Here is a 26813-nt window from a genome sequence, read left to right as displayed (position 1 = left end):
GCTTTTAAAATTCTCTCCTTATTCTGTATGTTGGGCATCTTCATTATAATGTGTCTAAGTGTGGATCTCTTATGATTTTGCACATTCGGCGTCCTGTAGGCTTCTAGGATTTGGGATTCTGTCTCATTCTTCAAGTCTGGGAAGTTTTCTTGTATTATTTCATTGAATAGACTGCTCATTCCTTTGGTTTGGAGCTCTGTACCTTCCTGTATCCCAATGACTCTTAAGTTTGGTCTCTTTATGTTATCCCATATTTCTTGGATGTTCTGCTCATGGTTTCTCAACAGTCTTGCTGAGCTGTCTATGTTCTTTTCCAGTTGAAATACTTTGTCTTCATTGTCTGATGTTGTATCTTCTAAGTGTTCTACTCTGCTGGTAGTATTCTCCATTGAGTTTTTAAGTTGGTTTATTGCTTCCTGCATTTCTAGGATTTCTGTTTGTTTGTTTTTTATAACCTCTATCTCCCTGTATAGTTGATCTTTTGATTCCCGGATTTGTTTGTGTAATTCATTGTCGAAGTGATCTTTCAGTGTCTGATTTTGCTGTCTAATGTCTTCCTTGATACTCCAGATCATCTGAAGCATGTATATCCTGAATTCTTTATCTGACATTCCATCTGCTGCAGCTGTTACCTCTTCTAAAGTTGAGTTGACCTGCATTGCTTGTGGTCCTTTCTTTCCTTGTCTTTTCATACTGCTTGCGTTTCTTTCTGCTTGGTGAAACTGTTGTGTTTTTGAAAAATTTTTCCCCCTATATATTTATATTGCTCTTGTATAGTTGAAAAGTCTCCCTTGCAGGGTCAGGTGGCGGTGTGCCTACCTTGCAGGCGCAGGCGGCGGCTCTGCCCCTCCTCCAATTGGTGTGAGGTGTCTATCACGCCGGCGGACCCCTGGGCCTGTTCTGCCGGTCGGTCGCAGGTCTGCCTACCTTGCAGGTGCGGGCGGCGGCTCTGCTGTGCCCTTACTCCAATTGGGGTGACGTGTCTACCACGCCGGCGGTTTGCTGGGCTTATTCCGGGCGTGGGAGGCGGCTCTGCTCTGCCCTTACTCCAATTGGGGTGTCGTGACTACGACACCGTCAGGTCACTGGGCCTGTTCCGGGCACGGGAGGCGGCTCTGCTTTGCCCCTACTCCAATTGGGGTGACGTGTGTACCACGCCGGCAGGTCACCGGGCCTGATCCGCCAGTCGGTTGCAGGTCTGCCTACCCTGCAGGCGCGGGCGGCAGCTCTGCTCTGCCCCCCTCCAATTGGTGTGACTTGTCTACCACACCCGCGGACCGCTGGGCCTGTTCTGGGCACGGACGAAGGCTCTGCTCTGCTTCTACTCCAATTGGGGTGACGAGCCTACCACCCCGGCCGGCCGCTGGGCCTGTTCCACTGGTCGGTCGCAGGTCTGCCTACCTTGCGGGCACGGGCGGCGGCTCTGCTCTGCCCCTACTCCAATTGGGGTGACGTGTGTACCAAGCCGGCAGGCCGCTGGGCCTGATCCGCCGGTCTGTCACAGGTCTGCCTACCTTGCAGGCGCGGGCGGCGGCTCCTGTCTTCATGGTTTTCCTTCTGTGTGACCACGCTGCTTCCCTGTGTCCTTTTCATGCATATTGAATAATGTAGGGCCAACTCGTTTACCCTGGTTTAATGTCACTCTACTCCTAGTAAGTAGCTAAAGGCCTGCAAAGTTGGAACAACAACCCCTTTGTGGGGACATACAAGGACAGAAACAATTATTTCACACCCAACACCTATGCAAATTAATGGAAAACATCTTATAAATAGTAAGTGTACTTTTGTTTCCTCCAAACTACCTTTGTTTTTGCCATTGCTCCTGTTAGCATATTATACCTATTGTTAACATTAATGAATACAGATACTCTAATTGACTCCACCTAGCAGTTGTGAGACTAGAAAATTTTTATTTCCTTCACTTTCTGCATTGGGTTGGTGTTAGTAACAAAACTAACAGGACGGTGCAGAGCTGAGCATGATGCTTCTGTGCTCATGACACATGGGAGAAGTGGCTCCTAGTGGTCAGTAGAGAGACTTGGCTGAGTAGGTTTGGATCTGGTGAATATTTTGACTACACAGGCCTAGTGTAGAGCATCTTCTGTGTTAACCTTGCAGCCTTAAATGCTTACCTGAGGTTGATAAATTGTAATAGAAGTTGGGCTATGATCATATCATGGCTATAAAATGCTTAGTGTTTACTCAGGGCAATATAGATGAATGGGCAAAATACTAGTTATTTAATCATCTTTGTGTTGTAATAAGTTGATGTAGAGGCTTCTTTATAAACATGCTAGTTTGAGAATATTTCAGGAAGTTGGTTGGCAAATCTTTGATGTAGTTAGTTTTGGTGGTATGGATTTCATGCTGATTCTTATTAAACTGAGTTTCTTTCAAAGACTTGCCTTCCCTGATGAGATTTAGTGAAGAGTGATGATTTCTTTGTAAAGTTTTGTAGACTACACAACTTACAACTTTCATCTCTACTCAGTTGCTATATTGAAGAGTGTTTTATAATGTGAACAGTTTGGGCAAACTCAATACTTAAGGAACTTTATTCAACTTTTATCTATTACCTAAGTGCCATATACTATCTCAGAGGAATTGGCAATTAGGGGATTCAGAAGTAAATGCATAATTTTAATACAGATTGCATAGTAACTATATCCATAGGTTAAGCAGAAGGTGCAAAAATTTCTATGCCTGAATTGAGAAATATAATTTTTTTTTTGTTTTTAATACGTTTATAGTAAAAAACTCAGGAAATTCCAGGCATTATGGTGCACACCTCTTATTCCAGTGGCTCGGTAGACTGAGGCAAGAGGATCACAAGTTCAAAGCCAGCCTCAGCAATTTAGAGAGGCCCTAAGCAACTTAGTGTGACCCTGTTTCAAAACAAACAAACAAACAAACAAAAAAAGGGCTGGGAATGTGACACAATGGGTAAGCACTCCTGGGCTCAATTCCTCAGTACTAAAACCTTGAAATAGTAAATAACTGTAACATCAGTTACTTGGCTACACAGTTTATGCTCATTATTTATGGATTATTTATTTGCAAATCTGCTTACTTGATAAAATTTATTCATAGCTCCAAGATAAATGCTCAGGCGCCTTTGGTGCTCACACATAGCCAGAAAAAATTTTAAGTCACCTAAAATATACATGTTCCCAGTTGAGGTCAAACAAGGTGATAATCTTTCTTGGTTTAGCTCCCATATTGTAAATGAGTATTCCTTTTGAAGTCAGCTTAGTCCCGTATTTTTTTTTTTTACAGTTTTGTGATTTTTGTCAATTTAAGTGTTTAAAATGTCCTTCAAGTGTCGGGCTAATGTGCTGTCTGGTACTCCTAAGTGAGAATGCTGTGATGAATCTTAAGGAGAAAATACATGTATTAAATAAGCATTGCCCAATCATAAGAAAGTGCTATTGACCATGAGCTCAAAGTTAATAAATCAGTACTACGTTTCGATGAATTGTATTTAGTAGAAGCATACTTAAAACAAGGTCAGGTACTAATGGGTTGATGAGAATATTGTTACTAGAGTGTTACAGGAACCAAACCCTATATGTTCCATGGAAACTATGGTTCACCATTTACTTGTTTGGTTTTTATGGCAATTTCTAGAACAAAACTACTGCAAATAATGAGAATCAACTCATTAACTCATAGTGGCCAGTATGGAGACTTGGCTGATAGCTTTGGATCTGGTGAATATTTTGACTTCACAGTCCTCATAGAGCATTTTCTGCATTAACCTTTTAGAATCATGGGTATGCCTTTTTAAAGATTTTTGTACATTTATGAACATGATTTTAAAAAAATGTGAAATAGAGTAAAGCAAACTGTTTTGATGTTTATTAATCATCAAAGCTCAGCATCTGTGCATCATGATAAAAATATATCAAGAATCTAATTCTACTGTGACTATAATTGATTTACATCTCTATATATTGTTTCTACTTTTATTCTATTTTCAGAAGTATCATAGTAAATAATCATCTTTCGTACATTTAAACTTCTAGGAGAAGCATACTATTTGACTAAGATCATGATATTAAAAGACATATTTTAGCTCCAGCATGCAATTTTAATAAATTTTGTTATAGAACAAAATCATGTTTGTGTGACATTTCCTTTTCATACAGGAAAGACATTGGAGGAAAGATAAGGAGGAATAAAATTTATGACACATACTGGAGTCAATAGATACACAATAGATCAACAAATGTATCTATTGCAAGTAAAGATGTTTAGCCTCATACTTAATGTGCCAGAGTCTAGGCTTGCTTTGAAGCAAGGAATAACTTTTTTGGAAATGTGCCTTCTTTTTTTAGAATGGTAGACATTAATATTGCATATAAAAGTAAGAAGCAATGTACTAGGGTGAATATAGAATGAAACAAAGAAAACTAGAAGTACCTATCGGGGAGCTTGATGATGGACATTTGCCATTACTAACTGAATTTGCAGCTGGAGGGATGATTGAGCATCTTAATGCATCTTGCAGGCAGGTTGTGGCTCTTGATCAGAAGCTGACATTAATAATTAGGGTCAGCTTTGGTTAAAGCTTACTTTTTCCACATAGAAGATCTTCAGGAAAAAGAATGTATTTCAATCCTGTAGACTGTTTTGGGCTGACTCAGCCATAAAGCAGTCCTATAAACAGAGTGGCATTTCATTGAAAGAATGAAAACTGAGGAGTGTATGTTCTTTGCCTTCTAGTTGAGATGGATACTATTGCAATGTAGAAGTAGTTTCTGTTAACTTTAAGAATTGGTTCTGTTACTTATTTCCTGTAAATATTATAAATGTCATAAATATTCTGAAGTATGTAAAATGTTTGGCATATAATATACCTTTTTCTTTGGTTATGAGCTCAATAGAATGATTATAAAGAAAATGTAAAAGGGAAAAAAAACTCACTGATAAAGTTTATTATTGCTCCTTGTTGCCATCAGTATAAAATGAGGAAAATGGGTTCAAGTTGATTTCCAAAATCACTCTCCATCCTTAAGACCTGTTGTTTTTATTGGTTCTCTTTAATACTTATTAATGTCATCTTTATTTAAATTTTTAATGAGGGAGAATGGTATAGTCATTAGGATCCTGGCAAGGAGCAATTACATTCTTTAATAGTTTAACTGAGCCAGGCCCAGTGGCACACACCTATAATCCCAGTGACTCTGGAGGCTGAGACTAGAGGATTGCAAGTTTGAGGCCAGTCTTAGCTAATTAGCAAAGCCTTAAGCAACTTAGTGAGACCCTGTCTCAAAATAAAAAGAGCTGAGGATATGACTCATGGTAAAGCACCTCTGGGTTAAATCATCCCTCACCCAAAAATTACATAGAAGAATTTCATGAAGGGACTGCTTACAGAGTTATGGGCAGGGGTAAGAAAACAGAACTTATCAAGAGCAAGGCATTGCTATTGTCGCTTGTCAATAAGGTCAAGGTGGAGAAATGGTATTAAAGCTAGACCCATTGGAAGGGTGTATCTAAGGGAAAGGCACTGCTACTGTCTGATCCCTGGTGTGTCACACAGGGAAAGTAGAAACAAATACTCAGCGTCTCCTATCCTGTCACATGGAGGATGCTGTGGGAGGATTTCATGACCCAGACTCATAAGCAGTGCATATCACTCCCATCCATATTCTACTGGCTGGTATTTGGATATATCCAATTGCAGAGGAGGCTAGGAAATGCAGTTCTGCATGCCTAGGAAGAAGTGGAAAACACAGATATTGGTGAATTGCAGTAGCCTCTGCTACAGAAGGTCAGAAATGACTCCCAATTTTATGTTGGGACACTTGGTAGACTGTTTAGGAAGCTATCTTGGGCTTTCTCTCTCTCTCTCTCTCTCTCTCTCTCTCTTTCTGATTGAACTCCAGGAGACTCAACCACTGAACCACATCCCCAGCCCTATTTTTGTATTTTATTTAGAGACAGGGTTTCACTGAGTTGCGTAGTGCCTTGCTTTTGCTGAGGCTGGCTTTGAACTCCAGATCCTCCTGTCTCAGCCTCTGGAGCCACTGGGATTACAGGCGTGCATCACGATGCCCAGCTTGGGATTTCTTCTTGATTATTAACTTCTTTATCATTTAATGTCTAGCTTTTCCTCTCATTATATGTATATATATATTTTTTTCATAGGCTCTGTCTTGGTTAAATTGGAGTATACAGATCTTATGTATCTTCTCTGCCCATTTCCCTCTCCCAGATATCCCTTTACTCTGCTTTGTTTTCTTCATCATATTTATCACTGTATCAAAGTATAACATTCATATACATGTTTACTTCTTTATTACCCTTGCTATATTCACACTTAATGGGGCAGCAACTATCATGTTCCTCCCTATATAGTAGTTTCTGGAACAATAAATGACACATAATAGGGATTCAGAAATATTTCTCCAGTGGAAGTGTCAGTGGATCCCAAGACGCTGTTAACCATGGTGTTATAATTCTTGCTTCCCAATCCTGTTCATGCCCCATGGGGGTTCTGTGTCTTTGCTTGTCTCTCTCCTTACAACATTTTCTTTCCCGTCTCTAGTTTGATTTGATTTGTCTTTTACTTTTGGGGTGTTTTAATTAGTCTAATAAAATAAATCTCACTGATGGAAAAAAAGCTACCCTAAAGTCATGATTTAACAGTCCACGTTCCATCCTCCAATTTCTTTCTGCGTGGTTACTATTTTTTGTTACTGGTGTCTGTGAAGTTCCTTTGCAATGGTTCCCATTTATTTCTGTTATAACATCTTGCCTCGTGTCAGGATTTACCTTCTATTCCAGCATTAATTTTCCCTTGAGTTCTTACAACAGTCTTGGATGAGTTGTCTCTATTACCAAACATTCCTTCTCTTCACTCTACAACTTGGAACTGTTAAAATCATACATAGGATTAGTTTTTGCTATTATTGTTTGGATGTACTTTCTCTACCTTAACTCTAACTTCATTCCTCCAGGTTTTATTGATGTGTAACAAATCACCTCAAACAATAGCTGTTTTACTGTGCATATGGATTTTGTGTGTTAGGAATTCGGAAAGGCTACCTGTGGATGACTTGTCTTTGCTACAGAATGTCTGTGTCATTTGAGAATTGTTTAAGAGGCTGAGTGATTGGAGTGGCTGAGCCTTGAACCCTCTGGAGGTTTCTTCATTCGTATTTCTGGTGCCTGGGCTAAACTGATCCTGAAGCTTGGACTATTATGAGAGTGACCTTATGGCTTGGGATTCTCACAGTTTGGCAGCTGGGTTCCTAGAGAAACATTTGGAAACATTGATTGACAAGAGGGAGGCCGAAGCTGCAAGGTGTCCTCTCATTGAGGCTCAGAAGTAATACTTCCACCATGTCTTTTGTTTCCAAACCAGCCAGGAAGCTGGCCTGGATTCAGTTTCCTGGGTGGGCATCTAAACTCTTACTTATCTCTTGGTGATGGAGCCCCAAGGTCTGAAAAACCATGTGAGGTGGGGAGTAATTGTGTTATGGTCATCTCTGGAAATTATAATCTGCCACGGGGACCTATGTCTAATTCATGGTATTTCCTCTGTTTAGCTCAAAGAGTTCGAAATGCCCTGAGGTTTATTCGTTGTTGTCCTATGACCAGAAGCATTGCACTATCTGGGAATTTATTAGAAATATTGAATCTCTGACCACTGAATGAGAAATCTGCATTGTGACAAGATCTCCAGGTCTTTCATTTGCATTTTAAAGCTTGAGCAACACTTCTCTGTGGACAGGCACCCTAATGTGGGCCTTCCTTAGCCATCAGCAGGAGAGGGCAAACCAGCTTAAGGGAGAGTGGAGCTTGTCAGGAATGAACTCCTATGTACAAACAGAATTTCCATATTTTCTATCTGCCATTACTATTTTAACTCTGTTAATGTTGACTGTAATCTGGCTTATCTTTTAGGAATAGTGACTATATTTTTAATATGTATCCTCAAAATGAATATGACAGTCTCAGGTTTAATAATTATTGATCAGATCACTAATATCCCTGAGGAAGGATTGGGACAGCCATGTACTTTGGTATGTATAATAATGTTAGTTTGAATAATTTGTAAGATAATAAAGTTAAGCCCTTTGGAGTTTTATATTTTCCTTAAACATTTCTTTCATTGTTGGAATTTGTGAAGCTTTGTATAACAGCTAGTAGTTGGCAGATATTTATTTTCTACTGAATGAAAAAATATGATATTTTTAATATAGCTATTAAATTTAAGATACCTTGAGTCATTCTGGAAACTCATAAAAAACCTGAGAAATGTATGTAGTATTTATTATATCTGACTTGATGACTATTACGTATTTTAATAATTATCTTGACTTTAATTCATAGATTCCATTTATTCATGTTTCCTTTTGATTTAGTCATCTTAAAATTTCTTTCAGAGTAAGGAAATAAATATAGAAAACTTTGAGTATGGGAATAAATATAGAAAACTTTGATTGGCACATTATTTTAAAGCCCTTTTTCTCAAACTGTAATTTCCCAACAACTTCTGTTTGAAGTACCAGCAGTGCTGGTTCAATTGCAGATTTCTAACGCCCATACACTTCTGAATCAGACTCTCTGGAGTTTGGAACATGGAAAACTCTCTGAGGTTGGGACCTAAATTCTATGACATGCTAAAGTTTGCTACCTACTTTCTTTAGGAGTTAATTTATATTAGTTTCATAATAATATTTCAGGTTATTGTGGTAATAAGTAGGTCTTGGGAGATTGGCAGGGGTGAAGATTTTCAAATTCATCTTTCCTAGGAGCTCTAATATTAGAATGTAATTTCAATAAAAGAATAATTGAATTGGAAGACATCTTAGAGAGTACCTGAGTCAAAGTCTCATAATTTTTGAGATGAAATAACTGTAGAAGTCATACTACTTAGTAGCAAAGCTGTAATAAGAAATCAGATCCTGTGTCAACCAAGCCAGTGTCCCTCCTTTACAAAGACTTGGCAGGTTCATCTTATCGTTAAATCTGGCAGTTAGGTATGTTAATGGCAAGAGCATAAAGGAAGTGTATGCAACATTTAATCATAAAGAGATCTATTGATTATATTAATCAAATTAATGTTTGCATCTGTGATCCTATCTGGGCTTTATCTAGTTTAAGTCTAATTTTGGAGATTTTTCTTATAAACCTCATGACTCAGTAAAATTCTTAGGTAAATGCCTTATCATGAAAAATTCAACAGATATGCTAGGGGATTATTTATTCTCTTTATGTAAATGAGCCAAGGTTTTTATAAAATGAATAAAATATTTCAGATATCATTAATTTCATAAATGTTAAATAAGAAAAGGATTTACTAGAGATTTTTAATACTTTCTGAAAATTAGTATAAAACCTCTTTCCCCCCTTCTCCAAATTCAATTCCCTTCACACGTTTCCTCCTTTTCTTCACTTCTTATGTCCCCTTCATTTCCCTCTGTAATTGTATAATCACAGTAAGTTTGGGTGGGCCATAGTATCCATAATTTGTTTTAGGTGTTCAGTTAACAAACTGACTTTTATTTATTTATTTTTATTTGTATTTCTTTTTTTTTAAAGAGAGAGAGAGAATTTTTTAATATTGATTATTTTTAGTTTTCGGCAGACACACATCTTTGTATGTGGTGCTGAGGATTGAACCCGAGCCGCACGCATGCCAGGCGAGCATGCTACTGCTTGAGCCACATCCCCAGCCCCACAAACTGACTTTTAAATGACAAAGGGTACTTAAAAGTGTTGCATATTTTCAGTTTTTCAACTTTTTATTTCTTTCCACAAAAGAAAAAGATCAATTCCATTTTCTATACCTTAGCATTTTTTGCTATTTTACCTTTCTGTATAGAATTTTTGGAATAAACTTATTTTGACTATTGAGGCAAAATATACTAGGTATATAACATATTGGGGTGGATTTTTACTTGCAGTAAAGGAGAGAAGACATCCTCATGAGCTCACCCATCTCTGCCTCTCATTTGTGTTCTTTCATTTTTGCTGACCATCTGAATTGTGAGCATAGACTTTGGTGGGATCAACTTTTCTTCTTTTTTCTTCTTTATTCCCTGTTTTTCCATCTCTTACTGTATCATCCAGCTTTAAGCTTCAGATTGATTTTCTTAACTCATTCACTGTGTCTCTTAAGGTATTGTAAAAGAGCGCTGGCCAATTCATGCCCGTGCCTTAGCTCTATTTCTCATGGTCTCATTTGCCAAGGGACAGAGAAGTGGACTTAGCCTCCACCATAATCAGTTCAGTAAAAAGGCAATTTCCACAGTTGTCTATGTCAGCAGCAGCAGAGGCTTGGAAAGAGTGCTTCACACTGAAGCGGAGAACATGGTAGAATTTCTTGGACTCTACTCTCTTATCTCAAGTGAGAAGTTCTTGCAATCTTCAGCTTGGTTGGTTTTCAGTTTCATTAGAATTGTAAATGGCAGTGATAACTTGGGGGACTGGCCTGTGTGAGAAATACAGTGGGAAGGAAGTAGGACCATCCCACTAAAGGCTTCTGAAAATCGCCTCTGCTAACCCTTGACATTTGTCAGACTTGATCTGAAGAACTTGAAGATAATTCATTTGTATTGTTTTAAATCCTTACACTTGTGGTAATATATTACAACAACAATATAAATATAATGAAAGGGCTGATTCTTTTTTTCCAGCCAATTAACTTTGTTTTTAGGAGGAATTGAAGTAGAAAAAAGTAGAATATGAGACTTGTTTGATATTCTTATTTGGTTTGCTTTATGTTTTTTGAAGCAATAACAGGAAAAATGCTGCTTTGGTTCATTTTTGTCTTTTTTAATGATTAATGAAATTAATCAGCTTGTGTATGTGCATTTATTGATGTAGATGACTCCCTAGTGACATAGATTGAACATTCAAAATAAAATACATTTTATATATTTTACATTTGTGTATACATTGTACATTATGAATCACTAAGAAATTAAAGAAAAGCAATACTTAAGCTTATGAACTGTCACATGTTGCCTAGAATAATAATGAATTCTAGTATTTGTGCAATATTGGATAAAGATAAACATTATTAATAGTTTCATTCTATAATTTGCAAATTTTCAGAAAATTATGCTTTCTTATTTCAGATTAAACTATAATTTTTTTTTAAAATTTTAGCTTGAAGTAGAGGACATATAGTTCATCCAACAACTGTTCATCCTTTTAATATGACAAAGAATACGTGGCAGTTTATATGCATTCACATAATAATAAGAAATGGAAAAATAGAATAAGACTTCAAGAAGAGGAAATAAGAAAAAGAAAAATAAGAGCTAAGAGAAAGTTAATTCCTAAGGATTCATGGTATGAGCTTGTCCTCAGGGAAGGGTCCAGATTTGACTCAGTTTTCTCACAGATACTGATTAATTATATAATATATAGTGCTTGTGACTGAAATGAACTGCTTTTTGGGAGAAGTGAAATTGTTTCTGTTACTAAAATGTATGAGATTTTTTTTTCTTTTCTTCTTCTTTTTTGTTTTTCCTGAATTCTCACAAACAGTGTGATGTTAAAGAGATCTCAACAACAGTGTCACTACAGTGACAAGATTCCCAGGGCTCTTCTTGTATAATCTCTCCTATTTATAAGTCAGTGTTTCAACACTTCAGTTTCATTGAGTAAAAACAATCCTCTAAGGTTCTCAAATAGCTGTGGCCGGTCTTTAAATGGAAATCTGCCTGGTAGTGAAGATTAGAAAGACCTAGAGGAATTAGTCTAGATCTATGGAAAACCCAGAAGCCTTCAGGAAATCTTCCTAAAATTTTATTTCTTGCAACCTATATTTTGATAAGACTCAGGCAGCTGAGGACTGAAGTTTATACTGTCTAATTAAGGGACTGAAATAGGGATGTCCAGTGTCACTAGGGTCTTGTTCATGCTAAGCAAGTGCTCTACCAATGAACTACATGCTCCCTTGCTTTTTAGAGACAGTGTCTTGCTCAGTTGCCCAGTCTGACCTCAAACTTGTGACCCTCCCGCCTCAGCCACCTGAGTAGCTGGATCACAGATGTGTACCACCCACCACCATGCAGCAGTTTTTTTTTTTTTTTTTAAGTTTCGTATTCCATCCATAATATATGCCTGCCTGAAGAGTGTGTTCACTCCCTTTATGGAGGGGATTCTGCAGATGTACATTTAGTGTTATCTACTTGCAAGGGATTATGTTAGGTGGTGCTACTGAGTAAAGAAAGCATCCAGAAGCATGGACAGAATCTTGAGTGAAATGCTGGCCAAACCCAAGTAAAAACCTGTTTTCAAATCAGATTTATATTTGGGTTCAGATGCCATCTTATTCAATATTTCTTAATTTCTAGGCACTGTTAACATGTATAATTATAATGTGAGTTTGACAGTGTTAAGTAGTATAAAGAAAGATAAAATGCCGGGATTTCAAAAGATATAAAAAGTACTTCTGGTTTTGGCATAAAGGAAGCGGAATGGCTTAGGAGATATTTTAACTACTCTGAATTTTCCTAAACTCTATCTGAATGCTTTCAATAGAAAAATGGAGTTTTGGGCTTATAAATACAGCTTCAAATCAGTACTACTTACTCTACTTTCCATCCCATTGCTACCATTTTCCCTTCCACAGTGTCTTCTCTATAGAAAATCTGGGGATACCATTGAAATGCCCCTTGCAAGTCAGAAGCAGTTGAGAAATTATCTTCATATAATACCATCTGTCCATTCTAATAATGATATAGGAATAAGACAATACGTTTGCTTGGCACACTGATAGGATAAGTGTTTGAGGAGCACATTGGAAGAGTAGTTACCAAGATGTTATTATACCATTAAGGTATGATGATAGTTTTTTTTTGAATGTGATACTTGCAATTATTGTCTCTCACACACACTAATATAACATTATTTTGTTATCTTCTCCTTTTCTGTGTATTGACTTAGTATAAGACTATAACTAATTTATCATAAAATGATGAACATGGTAACTATGGAAGGCTTTGTGTCATAAAGGCCAATTTATAAAATATTACCTTGACATCATACATAAGTTTTAGCTGAGTTATATATTATTCATTTTGTGCATACTTCATGGAATGTAAAAAAGGCCTATCTAGTTCTGTTCTCCTTTCTTAATAGATTTGAAAACTGTAGTGAAACAACTTTTAGGTGTCACAATTAAAAATGGAGTGCTTCTGTGGTATAATTTTTTTTTAGAATATCTGGCTTAGAATTTCCAAGGATACCTTAGTAATTTTTTTTTGATATGTTGATTCTTTTTTTTTTAAATTTTTTATTGTTGGCTGTTCAAAACATTACATAATTCTTGATATATCATATTTCACACTTTGATTCAAGTGGGTTATGACCTCCCATTTTTACCCCATACACAGATTGCAGAATCACATTTTGAAAGAACATTTTAAAATGTCTTTAGACTGAGTTTTTTCATCATAAATCAAGATAAATACAATTTAATCTTTTCTTGGTAACTGATATTTATTATTATAACATAAAATTAGTCTTTTACATTTCTTGTAGGAGTAGTTTATGAAAAAAAAAATTATAGACATTATCTCATCTGAAACTCCCAATATCCCACACCCATTTTTCACATTTGCCATTTACACTCTGATGAGGATTAGGAGACCATCTAACCTAATATATTAAAAAGGGGTGTCAGTATAGCTATGAGCATCCTTCCTACTGAATTGAGAGTGTGACCCATGGGATGATTTCTTCAGTCCTCAGAGGCTATCTGACTTAATTCTGGATTCTTGGCAGTCTTTGAGTTGAACAATAGAGCTTGGAAGAGTTGACCATATGGAAAGGGGAATTATGCAGCTGGCTTTTGAGCATAAATAATTGTTTTATAAATATCCCCTCCAAAATGCTGACTAGGAATCTATATGAAGAATTTAAATCAGATCTTTAAAAAATGTGCTTAATCCTGGTTTGAATAACAAGCATCTTCTTTAATAAATCAATGTTGAGACTGGGCACGGTGGTGCAGACCTTTAATCCCAATGACTTGGGAGGCTGAGGCAGGAGGATAAGTTCTAGGCCAGCCTCAGCAACTTACAGAGACCCTAAGCAACTTAGTGAAACCCTATCTCAAAATTTAAGAAAAAATTAAAGAGGGGGTGAGTGGGGATATAGTTCAGTGGTAAAGCACCTTTGGGTTATATCCCTGGTCCCACCCCCATACCCCCCAAAATAAAATAAAATCAGTGTTGGAGTTTGGAAAATAATAAGGGAAATATATATGTATTTCCCATATTGTTGCATGGAATAAGAATGGTAAGTGTGGAAGGTTTTGTGTTATAAAGGCCAATTTATAAAATATTACAACTTGATATCATACATAAGTGACATTAACGATCAATTAAAAATGATTGTGTATGTTTAAATAGAATCCCTTAGGAGCATATGTAATCTTATGTGTGAAATTTCTAAAACTTCCAAGTTATAATTTAAGTTATAATTTAAAAGTTTCTGGCAGCACTATTTATAATGTTAGTACTTAGAATGCCACGATCCTGCCTTTTTAAATTTTATACACATTGGGTTTTATTCCTGTAAGTAACTCCATTGTTTATATAATAAATATATCCTTTGAAATAAAACCAGGGGGACCGGAGGACAGAGTGTGAGTTATTTAATATTAGGGTGTGACAATGCATGGTCTTAGAACTTCCAAAAACATTTGTTGAGTGGGTGATGACCTACATGAATACCTTAGTGGATAAAAGAACCTTTAGTGTTAGTACTGAAGAGTTTCCCCTATTAAATATGCATGGGTCAGTCTTGTCTGAAGAAACAGGTACTTTTTAAATAGTCCTTCCAGTTTTGGTAACTACTGAGGGAGAAAAATCTTCCCAGTGTGGTGGGAAGAGCTACAGAAGCATCTACTTTTAACGGCTAAGAATATATTCTAGGATTGCAAACGTGTGAATTTACCACCTGCTATTTCTATAACTCTGTAATATCCTTTTAGCCTCCACTACCCTGATTAATCACTTTTATCTAGTTTCTTCACAGTCTTCATACTTTGCATCTTCTTTACTGCATTTACTTTACTTTGGTAAAACCCTATGCTGCTTAGGTACCCTGACACTCTTGTAGGTCCTTCTCCTCTCTCTCCCTGTTTCTTTTTATTCCACTTGTCCATGTCTTATATATTTTTCCCCATCCCTCTCAACTAGCAGGCACCTATCTACAGCCAGGTACTGTTCTACAACCTGGAATGTCATAATAGTGAATATGACAAAGCCCATGTCCACATGGAGCTTAGTGTTCCAAAAGATGACAGTCATTTAGTTAATGTCTTAAAGCAACAAAGACAAGACAGAATGAAGGGGAAGCTAAGCACGTCAGTTGGGGTAGTTCAGTGATTCTAGGCCCCATGGGGTGAAGCATAAAGAAGCAAGGTAGAGAGTTAGCATAAGCCAGAAAAGTGGACAGGGCCAAGCCATTTGAGGCCTTGTAGGTTGTTGTTCAAAGCTGAGATTTTAGGAATTTTCTATGTGGTAATTTCCTAAGGATATGTGGGCATTTTCTAAGGTTTTCTATTGGCCTTCCCACAAATCTCTTTATGAACTGTTATTCTTCATTTCTTTTCCTTAATTTAAATTAATGTAATTTGACAATGCATGAAAACAGAAAAGTTCATTTCTTTTAACAACTTTAGTTATTGCTTCTGAGAAGATACTTTTCAAATTCAGTGAATTTGTGGTTATGGGCATTTTTATGAATCACATTCCTGCATTTCTCCACTGATTGTTGGAACATTGCAACACTACTTCAGATGAACATGGTTAAAACCAAATGGCTTAACCACTTCTTCCTGCCGTCCTGCTTTCCCTTTCGCTTTTTCACTTTCCATAAAGAAAAGCATTATTTCCTAGTCACCCAACTTCAAAATTTAGGAGAGATCTTGGATTGCACCTTTGTCTTTTCCTTCCTCATTTTTTCTTTGTTCATTTAGAACTTATTCATTGAGGATATGGTTTGTGTGCCAGGTACTGTTTTAGACATTTGGGATACAAAGTGAACAAAATGGACCAAAAGTAATTCCAGACTAGAAGGGCAGGGGGTAGGGGACCGATGCTCAGTGAACAGTGAACTTGATAAGTTGTTATGCTGTCTGGAAGTTTAGAGGGACTACATGGGTGGAAACAGTAGAAGAGGGAAAAACCTGGTATACTGAGCTGGGGAAGCAGGTGGGTAGTAAGGTGTGCTTTTTTTGATAAGTTAAACATAACCAAGGACTTAGAAGAGGTTGTATGAGTTAGGCATGTATAGTCCCAGGAAGAGAGTTCTAAGTAAAGAGCCAGTGTAAAGGCCTTGAAGAGAGGAGGGACATGTCTGGGCACCCAAGGATCTGCAAGGAGCCCTTGTGGCTGGACAGGAGCTGGCAAGGGCAGAGTGAGAGGAGAGGGAGACCTGAAGGTGGAGGGCAGATATCCTCAAAGGAACTTGAAGGAATTCTGATTCCCAAACTGAGTGAGAAGGGTGGATGTCGAAGGGTCCTGAGTAAAGGAGTTTATGCTTTGAAAGGCACCTTTTTTATTTCCTGAAATCACACTAAAATTTGTCCCTTCTTTCTCTTTCCCCCTTTCTCTTCCCATTGCCACTTCTGTCACCTGGACTGTTATTTTGGCCTCTTGTTGTCTCGTCTTCCATCTGGTACTTAATTATCAGAAAACTGAACACAGACCCTTTTTCTAGGCTGTGTGATCATATTTTTTATTTTTCCTGGATTCTCCATTTCTACCTGTTAATATTAGCACTTAAGGCTATGGCTCCTCACATCCTTGTTCCCGGAGTGCCCCAATACTCTCACTCACTGTCCTCAGGTGTGCCATGAACTTTAGATGTCAGCTCCAGCTGAACTCTCTTACCTCATGTCACCAGCATAGTGAGCCTCCCAAATTTGGAAAACTATTGTTAAGTCTCTAAAAATTTTTCAGCCTCTCATTTATACCATTCATTCATGTAGTTTATCCATCAAGAATTTATTGAATACAAATTTTGTTCCAGCAATTGTGCTTCTGCTTAAGGATTCAAAGACTGATTAAGATGAACATGTTCATCTCAGGAGCTGAAAGTACTGAGAGGCTGAGAAGAATAATTATTAGGAAAGTGTGGCATGGTGGGAATGGGTCCTCTAAGCAGAATAAATAGCATTGCAAAGGTTTGGGGCTACAAGACACCTGAGACTATCAAAGGCAAAACAGAACTGCAGTGGGGTTCTACATCTGGGGCCACAGGAGTGCAGCCAGAGTACGCTTCTCAAGGCTGGTGGGCAGGGCCACATAATGCGGGACCTAGAAGGCTGTGGTAATGATTGTGGTTTTAAGGGCAATGGGAAGCAATTGAAGTGTTTTAAGCAAGAGAATGACATGAGCTTATTTGAGGTTGAGACTTCCATCTGTTCATCAAAATGTGTTTGCCTCTTCTCCCTGGGCATACAGCCAGATTACATTTCCTGGCCCTCTTCACAGTTGGCTGTGATCCACGTAACTGTATCCTACCCAGGGAGTACAGAACTTGTAAATATCATGACTAGGACTGGCTCATAAAAGTCTCCCATGGGCTTCCTCCTTTTTCCTGCTGAATGGGCAGACTTTGGACCCAAATGGAAATGGCAGAACCACTGTCAGACTGGACCCTCACATCTAAGTGGAGCAGGATCCAGCCCAGCTGACCGGATCCTGAGTCTTCATTTGAGCATGAAAGAAGAAGCCCTGATGTTTTGAGCCTGATGTGCTCAGCCCATTTGTTAATCACATCCTGGTTAGTCCAGATCGATATAATATTTGAAAGGTCAATCTTGGTGAAGACTGAGACTTGTCAACAATAGCAGTTGCCGACGTTAAAGTTTATTGCGATGTGTTCCATGGAAATTTTGGTTGAAATAGATACTATATAATTGTGGATAAAACATCATTATGTCTTACTGATATTCTGCTCTGTGTAGTGAGATTATGAAAGGGGGAAAATCTTACTGCATTTAATTCTCAACTCTAGTATCAGTATCACTCACTTTCTGAACTTTCCATAGCATACCCCATTGAATACCTTCAGGCATGTATTTTATTATACTAGATTTAATCAACTGGAGGGCAGATGAGCTATATCTTGTATTTCTTATTTTCTGTGATGTCTAGTGCAATACTTTTTTCATTAAGCTTTGCTTACAGTAATGAATAAGTACTGACTCTCAGATTTCTTACCAATTGAGTTATTGGAGGACATGTGCTAAATGTCTTAGTTTGTGTTGTTTTGCTATAGCAAAATACCTGACATTGGGTACTTTATAAAGGAAAGAGATTTATTTAGCTCTGGCATGATTCTAATGTGCCTGGTTCATAGCATGGTAGAGAAGCAGAAAAAAAAGGGAAATTACTGAGATCAGAGAGGGCCAAGCACATGGGGTACTTCACATTAAGAAAACAATCTGCTTTCTTAAGAACAACTTGATTCTCTGAAAACTACATTAACCCCCGGTCCCATTCCACTTCCAGTAGACTTTGCCTCTTAAAGACCCACGACTGCTAAATGCTGTAGTATTGGGAACTGCCACAGTCTGGCTGGGCACAATCAGGAGCCACTTGTCAAAAGAAACTAACTTTATTTTTAGAACCACACACGCCAAACAAAACAGCCTCTCAGGAAAAACCCTCAGAGCCTCAACTGCCACCACCGGCTTTCCACAAGCCTCTCTCTCCCCCCCAAGCTTCTCTCCACCTCCCACAATCCTCCTGCTCTTGAGGCCGATTGGCTGGGTCACGTGGGCGGAGCCAAAAAAGTCCCCCAATGAGCATCTCCGTGGTCTGAAAGGGCAGGGAAACAGCCCAATGAGCATCACCGCAGAGGAGCCAATCAGCTAGATGTTGCTGGGGCCGAGGAGCCAATCATCAGCCGGCAGCTGGAAGTTTGCTGGCAGCTGGAAGTTTGCTGGGGCCCCTTCGGCTGTGGCTCTCAACAGGGAACCAAGCTTCCAGCATATGAGCCTCTGGAAAACATACTCAGACCCTATCTAAACCATAGCACCTGTCTCTTGCCTTACCACTGATACTGCCTCAACCTGACTTAAATATATTTTGCTTTCTTAGGGAGGTGTTTGATTTTATTAGATTTTGTTTTACCTGTGATCTAGGGGGGAATGTAACATCATGGGGCCTGAGAGTCGAGCTTTTGCGTAGAAGGTATGGAGAAGTGTTTTCAGAAGGCACACGGGCTCACTACTTTAAGGAGGTTGTGCATTGCTCAAAGCTGCTGTTTCAGTGGCGCTATTTCTACCCAGAGTCAGGAACTCATCTGGGAAAATTGATAGAAACTACAAAAAGTCTCAAAGTAGTGAGTTTGTTAACTCAAATGACAATGATGAGCATGTAACTAAGAAAGCATTAGTGGAAAAGAAGGGTGGGAGAAGAATGTAGAAGACTGCAAAACACAGCAACTGAGTGGATTTGGGGCCAAGAAAGGATTAGAATAATGATGAATAATGAAATTCCCATGCAGATTATTTTAGTCAGCTTTGTGTTGCTATGACCAAAAGACCTGATAAGAACAACTTAAAGGAGGAAGGTTTCTTTTCGCTCATGGTTTCAGAGGTTGAGTCTATGGTTGGCTGACTCCATTGCCCTGGGTCCAAGGAAAAGCAGAACATCATTTTGAAAGGGCATGGTGGACAAAATCAGCTCAGGACACAGCAACTAGGAAGCAGAGAGAGCTCTGCTCACTAGGGACAAAGTCCAAACCCCAAAGGCATGTCCCCAGTGACTTGCCACCTTCAGCCAAACCCCACATGCCTAAATTACTACTTACTTAATCCATATCAGTGGGTTAATCCACTGATTGGGTTATAGCTCTCACAATCTAACCATTTCACCTACAAATATACAAACACTCCTACATTGTCTCATACGTGAGCTTTTGGGGAACTCCTCATATCTAAACCATAACATTTTGATGCACATCAACTTAAAAAATTCAATTATGTATATCAGTAGATTTATAATCTTTAAGATAAAAGCCAATTAATTCTTCCTGCTAAAACAGAAACCGAACATTTTAGCGTTTTATTAACTTGTTCTATGTTTACTGTCTTTGTGTTTAGTATGGGTGTGTTTTTTGGACATTATTGACCCATTCATACTGAACAAGGGCAAAAACTATGAGAATTGAAATTGCTGTTAATAAGAGCCATAAAATTATGCCCATAATGATGAAGAGATTAAAATAGAACTTGTAAAGCATGAGAGAAATGGTGGAAATTGTATTTACAGGGGAAATGAGTCCCTTGACAGTAGGAACAACACCCAACAGGGAAGAATTAATCATGTCACAAGTGAAAAGCACTGCATTTTACAGGGCAGTTGTAGGTAAAAAGAAATTAAACAAATGAGAAAAAAGACCCCACAAATATTGGAACGTGCCTTTGGAAGACCAGCATTATTTTTGAATGCCACTAACTCAGTCGGTTTTTTAAATGGAGTCCAGTAGTGGTTCAGAGGGTAGCACCAATATGGTGGAGAGCCTCAGCTATGTTTTCTCTTTATATGTAATAATGCATCAAGGCAGGTATAGAAGTGGCATATGGAGAAGCCATAACTTCCAAAAATGTCCCTGTGAGATGAACACAGGAGGAGCAGGAGCAGAGCACAGATGGTGGTAGAAGTGAGAATAGCAAGGAGGGGATAGATTTGTATGCAAAAGAAAAGATATAGGCTCAGTCTTTTTAATTTTTTGCTGGAAATATTTACTCTTTGATAAGGATGGTTACCTTTCATTTCTGTGTTGACACTATAATGACAGAGATATTAGTACAATAGTTAGAAGTGGTGAGTAACGCTTCCCTTGCCTATGTTCCATAAGAGTCTCTGGCCTCATATGTGAAAACACAGAATAAATTAGGAGCCTTAGGAAAAAAATCCTACGACTTAAAATCTGATATATCTTTTCAAAGTAAATTCCAATTTACATAGTAACACATTGCTTCTTTAGCTTTGTTTTCAAGTAAATGTGTTGATTTTTAAATTAACACTACAAGTTAATGAATGACTTTTAAAGTGTAAGTATTGGCTGCAACTTCTTGACTTTAATGTGGTTTTTGATATTTCAGGAAGAATACCTTTTACACAAAATCATCTGTTTTCAACTATAGCACTGGATATAGTTTTGTTGATTTCTGACTAATTAAAAAGATGAAGTAGGGTTGGGAAAATACAACCAATCAAGAGATGGAAGGAATGGGAGAGACGGATAGGTTTTTCAGTGTGAAAAAATGTGGCTGAAGAGGAAAAATGTAATATGGGGTGTGTGTGTGTGTGTGTGTGTGTGTGTATGTAATCATGAAGATGGATTAAGGTAGTATAAATGTGAATTAACAAACATCCTTAACATGCATGGACAGCAGCTCCATGATAGGTTATTATGGGAAATTAGAGATGAGATGAAATTCCATAAGATTTCTTTTGTGAATAAAATAATATGTAGAATATATAAATATATTTCTTTTGCAGTCTGAGGAAATAGATACATAGAATGATTTTTCTTATTCTTATGTAAATTTTGTATTCTACCTTGTATGAATTTTTTTCATTTGTGTCATATTTGAATTTATACCTTATGTGAATTACTGATACTTAATAGGTTAACCATTTTAAATTTATAGCCAAATGTGGAAAGAAAAAAATATAGTTTTCCCAAATTATATTCTTGCCATTTAAAAAGATATAATTGTGAGCCGAAAATGATAGATACTTATTTTTTTTAAATTAACATTTTATGTTTTCTCTAGGCTGGAATGATAAAAAGTGAGAATGAAGAATATTTCATTGAGCCTTTGGAAAGAGGTAAGCAGATGGAAGAAGAAAAAGGAAGGATTCATGTTGTCTACAAGAGATCAGCAGTAGAGCGGGCGCCCATAGACATGTCCAAAGACTTCCATTACAGAGGTAGGCATCTCTGACTATACTTTATAAACATTTTAAGATACAATGAAAATGACCCTCCCATCATCAGTCTAGAGAATATAATTGTCATGTACTCTTGTGTAATGTGAAGGTGGCAAAATAAATTTATATATCATGAAATATAACTTTTCTTTTTAAAATGCATGAGCATATTTGATGGATATTATTTTATTCCATTGTATTAGTATATCTCCAATATATTTTCATGATTACTTTTTAAAGTTTTATTTTAAAACGGTTTTAACTAACTTATGTTAAAATTTGAAAATATTTATGATTTCCAGAATTATCTAAGCTATGCATTATTAGTGTTATTTTTATAAGCTCTTAAATGACATATAGTGGCACAACAGAGATCTGTGTTTTAAGACTACTGTGATAGCTACATTTGAAAGTAATTAAACTCTTTGACTTTATAGTTTGTTTTGCAAAACTTTGTACTACTAGAAGGAGAATTCTGTAGAATAGTAGAAATTTTTCTCAAAATAGGCTGGAGTCAATAAAGTGAACTATGGCACATGGAAATTTTCTATTTTTTTTACCTAATGAAATCTGAAAATAAGTCAACATTAAGAAGATTGTCTTATATGTTACTTATGGAAGTTTCCTTTGTGGAAAAGAAAGAAAACTTAGGAATTTACATTTTTTACCAAATCTATATTTCTTTTGCTTGCCCAACTTTCTGAATTCAGGAAATTTCCTTGAAGAACATATGAGGGATAGAGACAATTTTAATTAGAGCATTAATTTGGCTTACAGATTACCTTTTGTGATTTGCTATGTAGTTATTAGTTTGATTTTCAAATACTACTGGCTTCCCTTCATCAGTTGCACTAATGGAATAGATCTTGTATGGTTGCCTTGAGCAGTATGTAATGTCCATCTTTATCCCCTTTATCCAGTAAAAGATCTTTAAAATGAATACAGCCTGAACATTTTTGAGAAATTTCTGTTTTGAAGAAAGAGAACTATGTTACTAAATGTAATGTTATGAAATATGTGCTTAACCTAAGTCACTCTGGTGTAACAGAACTGGAATGAGCTACACAGGCTCACTGTGAGTAATAATTGTGAAACCAGTTCGGACACTGTGGCTGTCCTCCTGTTGCTCCATCTGTCATAACTACAGGTCCACCAGGATGTACTCTATATCAATTCCTGAAGGCATCTATTTCTGTAAATATTAGTCCTGTTACTTTTTATTGCTGTGATATTTACAAAAGGGAGAAATTACCTTTTCTGTGAAATAAGGAAATCACAAGACATTATTTTAATACCTATTGTATTTTTAGATAATGGAATAGGGAAAATTTTATAGTCAAGATGTATAACTTTAAAAGGATCACATGGTATTAAGGAAAATTGGAACATTATTATAGGAAATTATTAAAAATATCAGTTCCAGTAGCATGAACATGTTCAGTTTATAGTAAGGGTTATTTGTAAGAATGCAGACACTAAAGACTTTTGTTCTTCAGTCATGAAAAGAGGATTGCCTTATGGTAACAGTTGGCCAAAGAGTAACACATTTTGGAAAGGTTTTTAATTTTCATTGGCCATGGGTCAAAATAAATGGAATTCCTTTGTTAACTCTCAGTTACCTTCAATCTTGAACCAAAATAGAGTCCCTAAATTCTCTTAAAATGTTCCAAGATGAACTTTAATGCAAACTTAATGGTTTTTATTTTATTACTTAAGAAATTTTAATTGAATTATGTTATGGGTAACATCAGTTTACCTTCTTTGAGAGTCTTAAACTGTAACCACCATATACATTAGAAATGTAACTTCTTGAGGGCAAATCCACAGAAGTTCAAGTACTAAATTTCTCACATTCCTCTGTTTCAAGATGTTATTTTAGGAGACATATGAGTCTTCAGTGAGTTGTAGTAAGAGGAATGAGATACTTGAGCTAAGGCTTACCTAGAAAGAAATGCATTGAGAACCATGTCTTCATATTTTTCTTCTGACAGCAAGTCATCAGAAGAAATATTGATTATAAGCAAGCCATTCCTTACCCTGTGGGGTTTTGTTAGTGAGCCCCTATGTACTCTGTCATATTTTGCTAGTTATCATAGTAATTGCCTGGCTATATTTCTTGCTTTGACAATAAAGCTGCTATGAAGTACCGTAGATTTAGTTGTTTACTTTGTTGTGAATGTTCTAAGTTAAAACAGATTAGGAACTGAATTGGATAAGTAGAGGGGATGGAGTGATGGAGCCATATTGAACAGAGATTGAAATAAATACTGAAATTATGAAGGTTTTGTGATGGAGAAGACCTCCAGGGTGGGGCCAGGGGAAGAGGAGAAGTAATCAAAGATCACTCAGAATTCTAACCTGTAGTACTTGAGAATTTTCTTTCTAGAATTAAGGTATATAAAAACAGCAACAGAAACAGATTTGTTGGAAGCTGACAGGTGGGTATGATTTTAGAATAAACTTGACGATCTATTGGAACAGCAAGCAAATTGAAAAATGCATAATGTATTTTCGTAATCCTGTCCAGGGGCTTTACATGAATGACCTTGAATACCTTACGTACTTCAGTAGTAGGGATGAGTAGAGATTAGCTTGGGAGGCAGGTGTCAGGTATTGCCTTGCAGGTGCTTGGAATGTCTCTGCTTGACTTTCTGTGCTCTTGTTCCCAACTGTGTCACAGCATCTGAAGGTGCACATGGCAAAGTATTGGAGGTACATGAAAGGCATTTGTTACTTACCACTATAGGTGAGGAGGAAACTATGCCCTAAGAAACAAAAGTAATACTAGAATTCTAATACTAGATTCATAAAGTTCACCTCCGCTATTTAAAAAATTGGTATTTTTACCACACTCAGGAACCCTATGCTCTTGATCTTGGTCAGATGCAAACATGTATTTTCATTCCCTATCTCCTAAAAATATTCATCTGAGTCTCTAATAAAAGTCACAGCTTTGAACCTGATGATAGAAAGTATGATGTGTTTCAGCAAGAGAAAAAAACCTCAACCAATTCAATATATAGCAGATTTCTCTTTCCTTGACTCTTAAAAGGAAAGCTTTTAAGAGTCTTTTGAGCTGTGCAAAAAAATTGAAGAGCTGTTTAGAAATACACTGAAGTCAACTAGTAAAATCAGAGATGCAGTGCTCTGCTTTTGTAGAATTACTGTTTCCAAAATGAGATCTAAAGCACTTTTACATCAGACAGTGAAAATCCTGGTCAGTATAGAGCCGACAGGTGTTCATTACATGAGCATAATCAGTGTCTGGCACCATCTTTTAGTTAGACAACAAACATAAACTTGTCTAGTTAACACAGTGGGAGAGTTTACCTTGCTTTCTTCTCTGATGTCTGCTGTAGGGTTATGGAAATCACATCCATTTTTGGCATTTTCAATTTGGACAAAATTATTTCCTACTTGGCTCTTATTTTTGAAATTTTAATTGGTAACAACATAGATTCATAAAGTTCACTTCCACTATTAAATCAATCATTTGTCTAAAACTCAAATAAAAAAAATATATATACCGCTGACCATCTCTCAAGAATGCTTACATTGTCGTCATTAAGAAGCTCACGTTAGGCCGTCTGCTTTGGGGGGAGGCGAGACTGTACTAGCATGACATCATTCAGCTTTTCATATTTTTTATTTAATCCCTAGGCCCTTCAGCTTCTCCCCTCAAATTACAAACTATTCATTCACCAGAAGCTTTGTGTTAAAGTAATTTTTGTAATTACTTCCTACCAGCGGGAAACAAGGAATAGTAAGCCTTTATCTCCCGGCTTCCTTTCAGCATTTTCGTTTTCCTGCAGGAACCCAAGTGCTTGCGTGGCTGGTATGGTTGTCATGGTGCTGTGAAGGAGTGTCTTTGTCCCAGGTGGGAAACATGGAAAAGTCAGAAATGATTTAGGAGTTGCTCCTGGTTGCTGGGGAATGCAACCATGAAAGAAGAACCATAATTATGGGAAGAGTGTTTTATTTTAGTGATGCTGGAGGGCCTAGGTGCAGAGTCTTTCTCTGAGTGCACAGATATGTCCCTAGGTTCTCTAATCCTTCATGCTGGGAAGTCCTTATGATCTGTGCCCTAATGAAATAGAACCTTTGGTAGGCTTTGCAAACCTCCATGAAAAAATATCAAAGAATAGAACTCAATTTTAGTAAATGTTTTAGTAAGTTAAGGCATGGAACATAATATTTCTACAATATTAAGATGTCAAATAGCAACTGTTCTTTTAGTTAGGTGTTAAGTTATAAATCATTTATAGCTGCATCAGTTTATCATCTAATCTAAGGGTCAGTCATGTGTCAAGGCTACTTCTGTTGGGTTCATAATGAAGTCCTAATAATATGTATGGAATTTATTTTCAGATTTATTTAGTATATTTCACAGTCTCTGGGTATTTATAACAATGATTGACAAAAATGATGGCTCTGTGGAGATTGATTATTACATTATTAGTCATGAAACAGAGTGATAGTAAAAGGGTTTTCAGATGTGAAACCTAAAGGATATTTATTTTCTTTTATTAAAATACCTATGATGGGCTGAAACTGTAGCTCAGTGGTAGAGTGCTTGCCTAGCATATGTGAGGTACTGGGTTCAATCTCTACACCACATAAAAATATAAGTAAATGAAAAAAGGTATTGTGTCCATCTACAACTAAAACATATGTGTGTATATATGTATATATATATATATATATATATGTATGTATGTGTGTGTGTGTGTGTGAGAGTGTATATAAGTATATATACATACATATATAAATAAAATACCTATTGGGCCTATTCTATCCCCATATGAATAAGCTCAGTTAAAGAACCTTATTGTGAAGCCTATAGGCAAGGATTAATGTGTTACAAATGTAATTCGA

At 37.0% G+C, this 26813-nt stretch overlaps 1 protein-coding gene across 1 annotated transcript in view; it reads left to right on the top strand.

Annotated features, from left to right (window-relative positions):
* The window catches only part of Adamts3 (ADAM metallopeptidase with thrombospondin type 1 motif 3), a 258179-nt gene that overhangs the window by 119336 nt on the left and 112030 nt on the right, over positions 1-26813 (top strand). The window contains exon 4 of the mRNA XM_046428779.2: positions 21782-21938. Coding sequence (XP_046284735.1) covers positions 21782-21938 — 157 coding nt within the window. The remainder of the gene's footprint in view (positions 1-21781; positions 21939-26813) is intronic.

This window comes from Marmota monax, unplaced genomic scaffold (assembly GCF_021218885.2).
Source record: "Marmota monax isolate L192 unplaced genomic scaffold, Marmota_monax_Labrador192_F-V1.1 WCK01_AAM20220418_F8-fsc00132, whole genome shotgun sequence".
Classification (NCBI taxonomy): Eukaryota; Metazoa; Chordata; class Mammalia; order Rodentia; family Sciuridae; genus Marmota; species Marmota monax.
The sequence above is the reverse complement of the archived record's forward strand: the minus strand, read 5'-3'. Positions and strand labels throughout refer to the sequence as shown.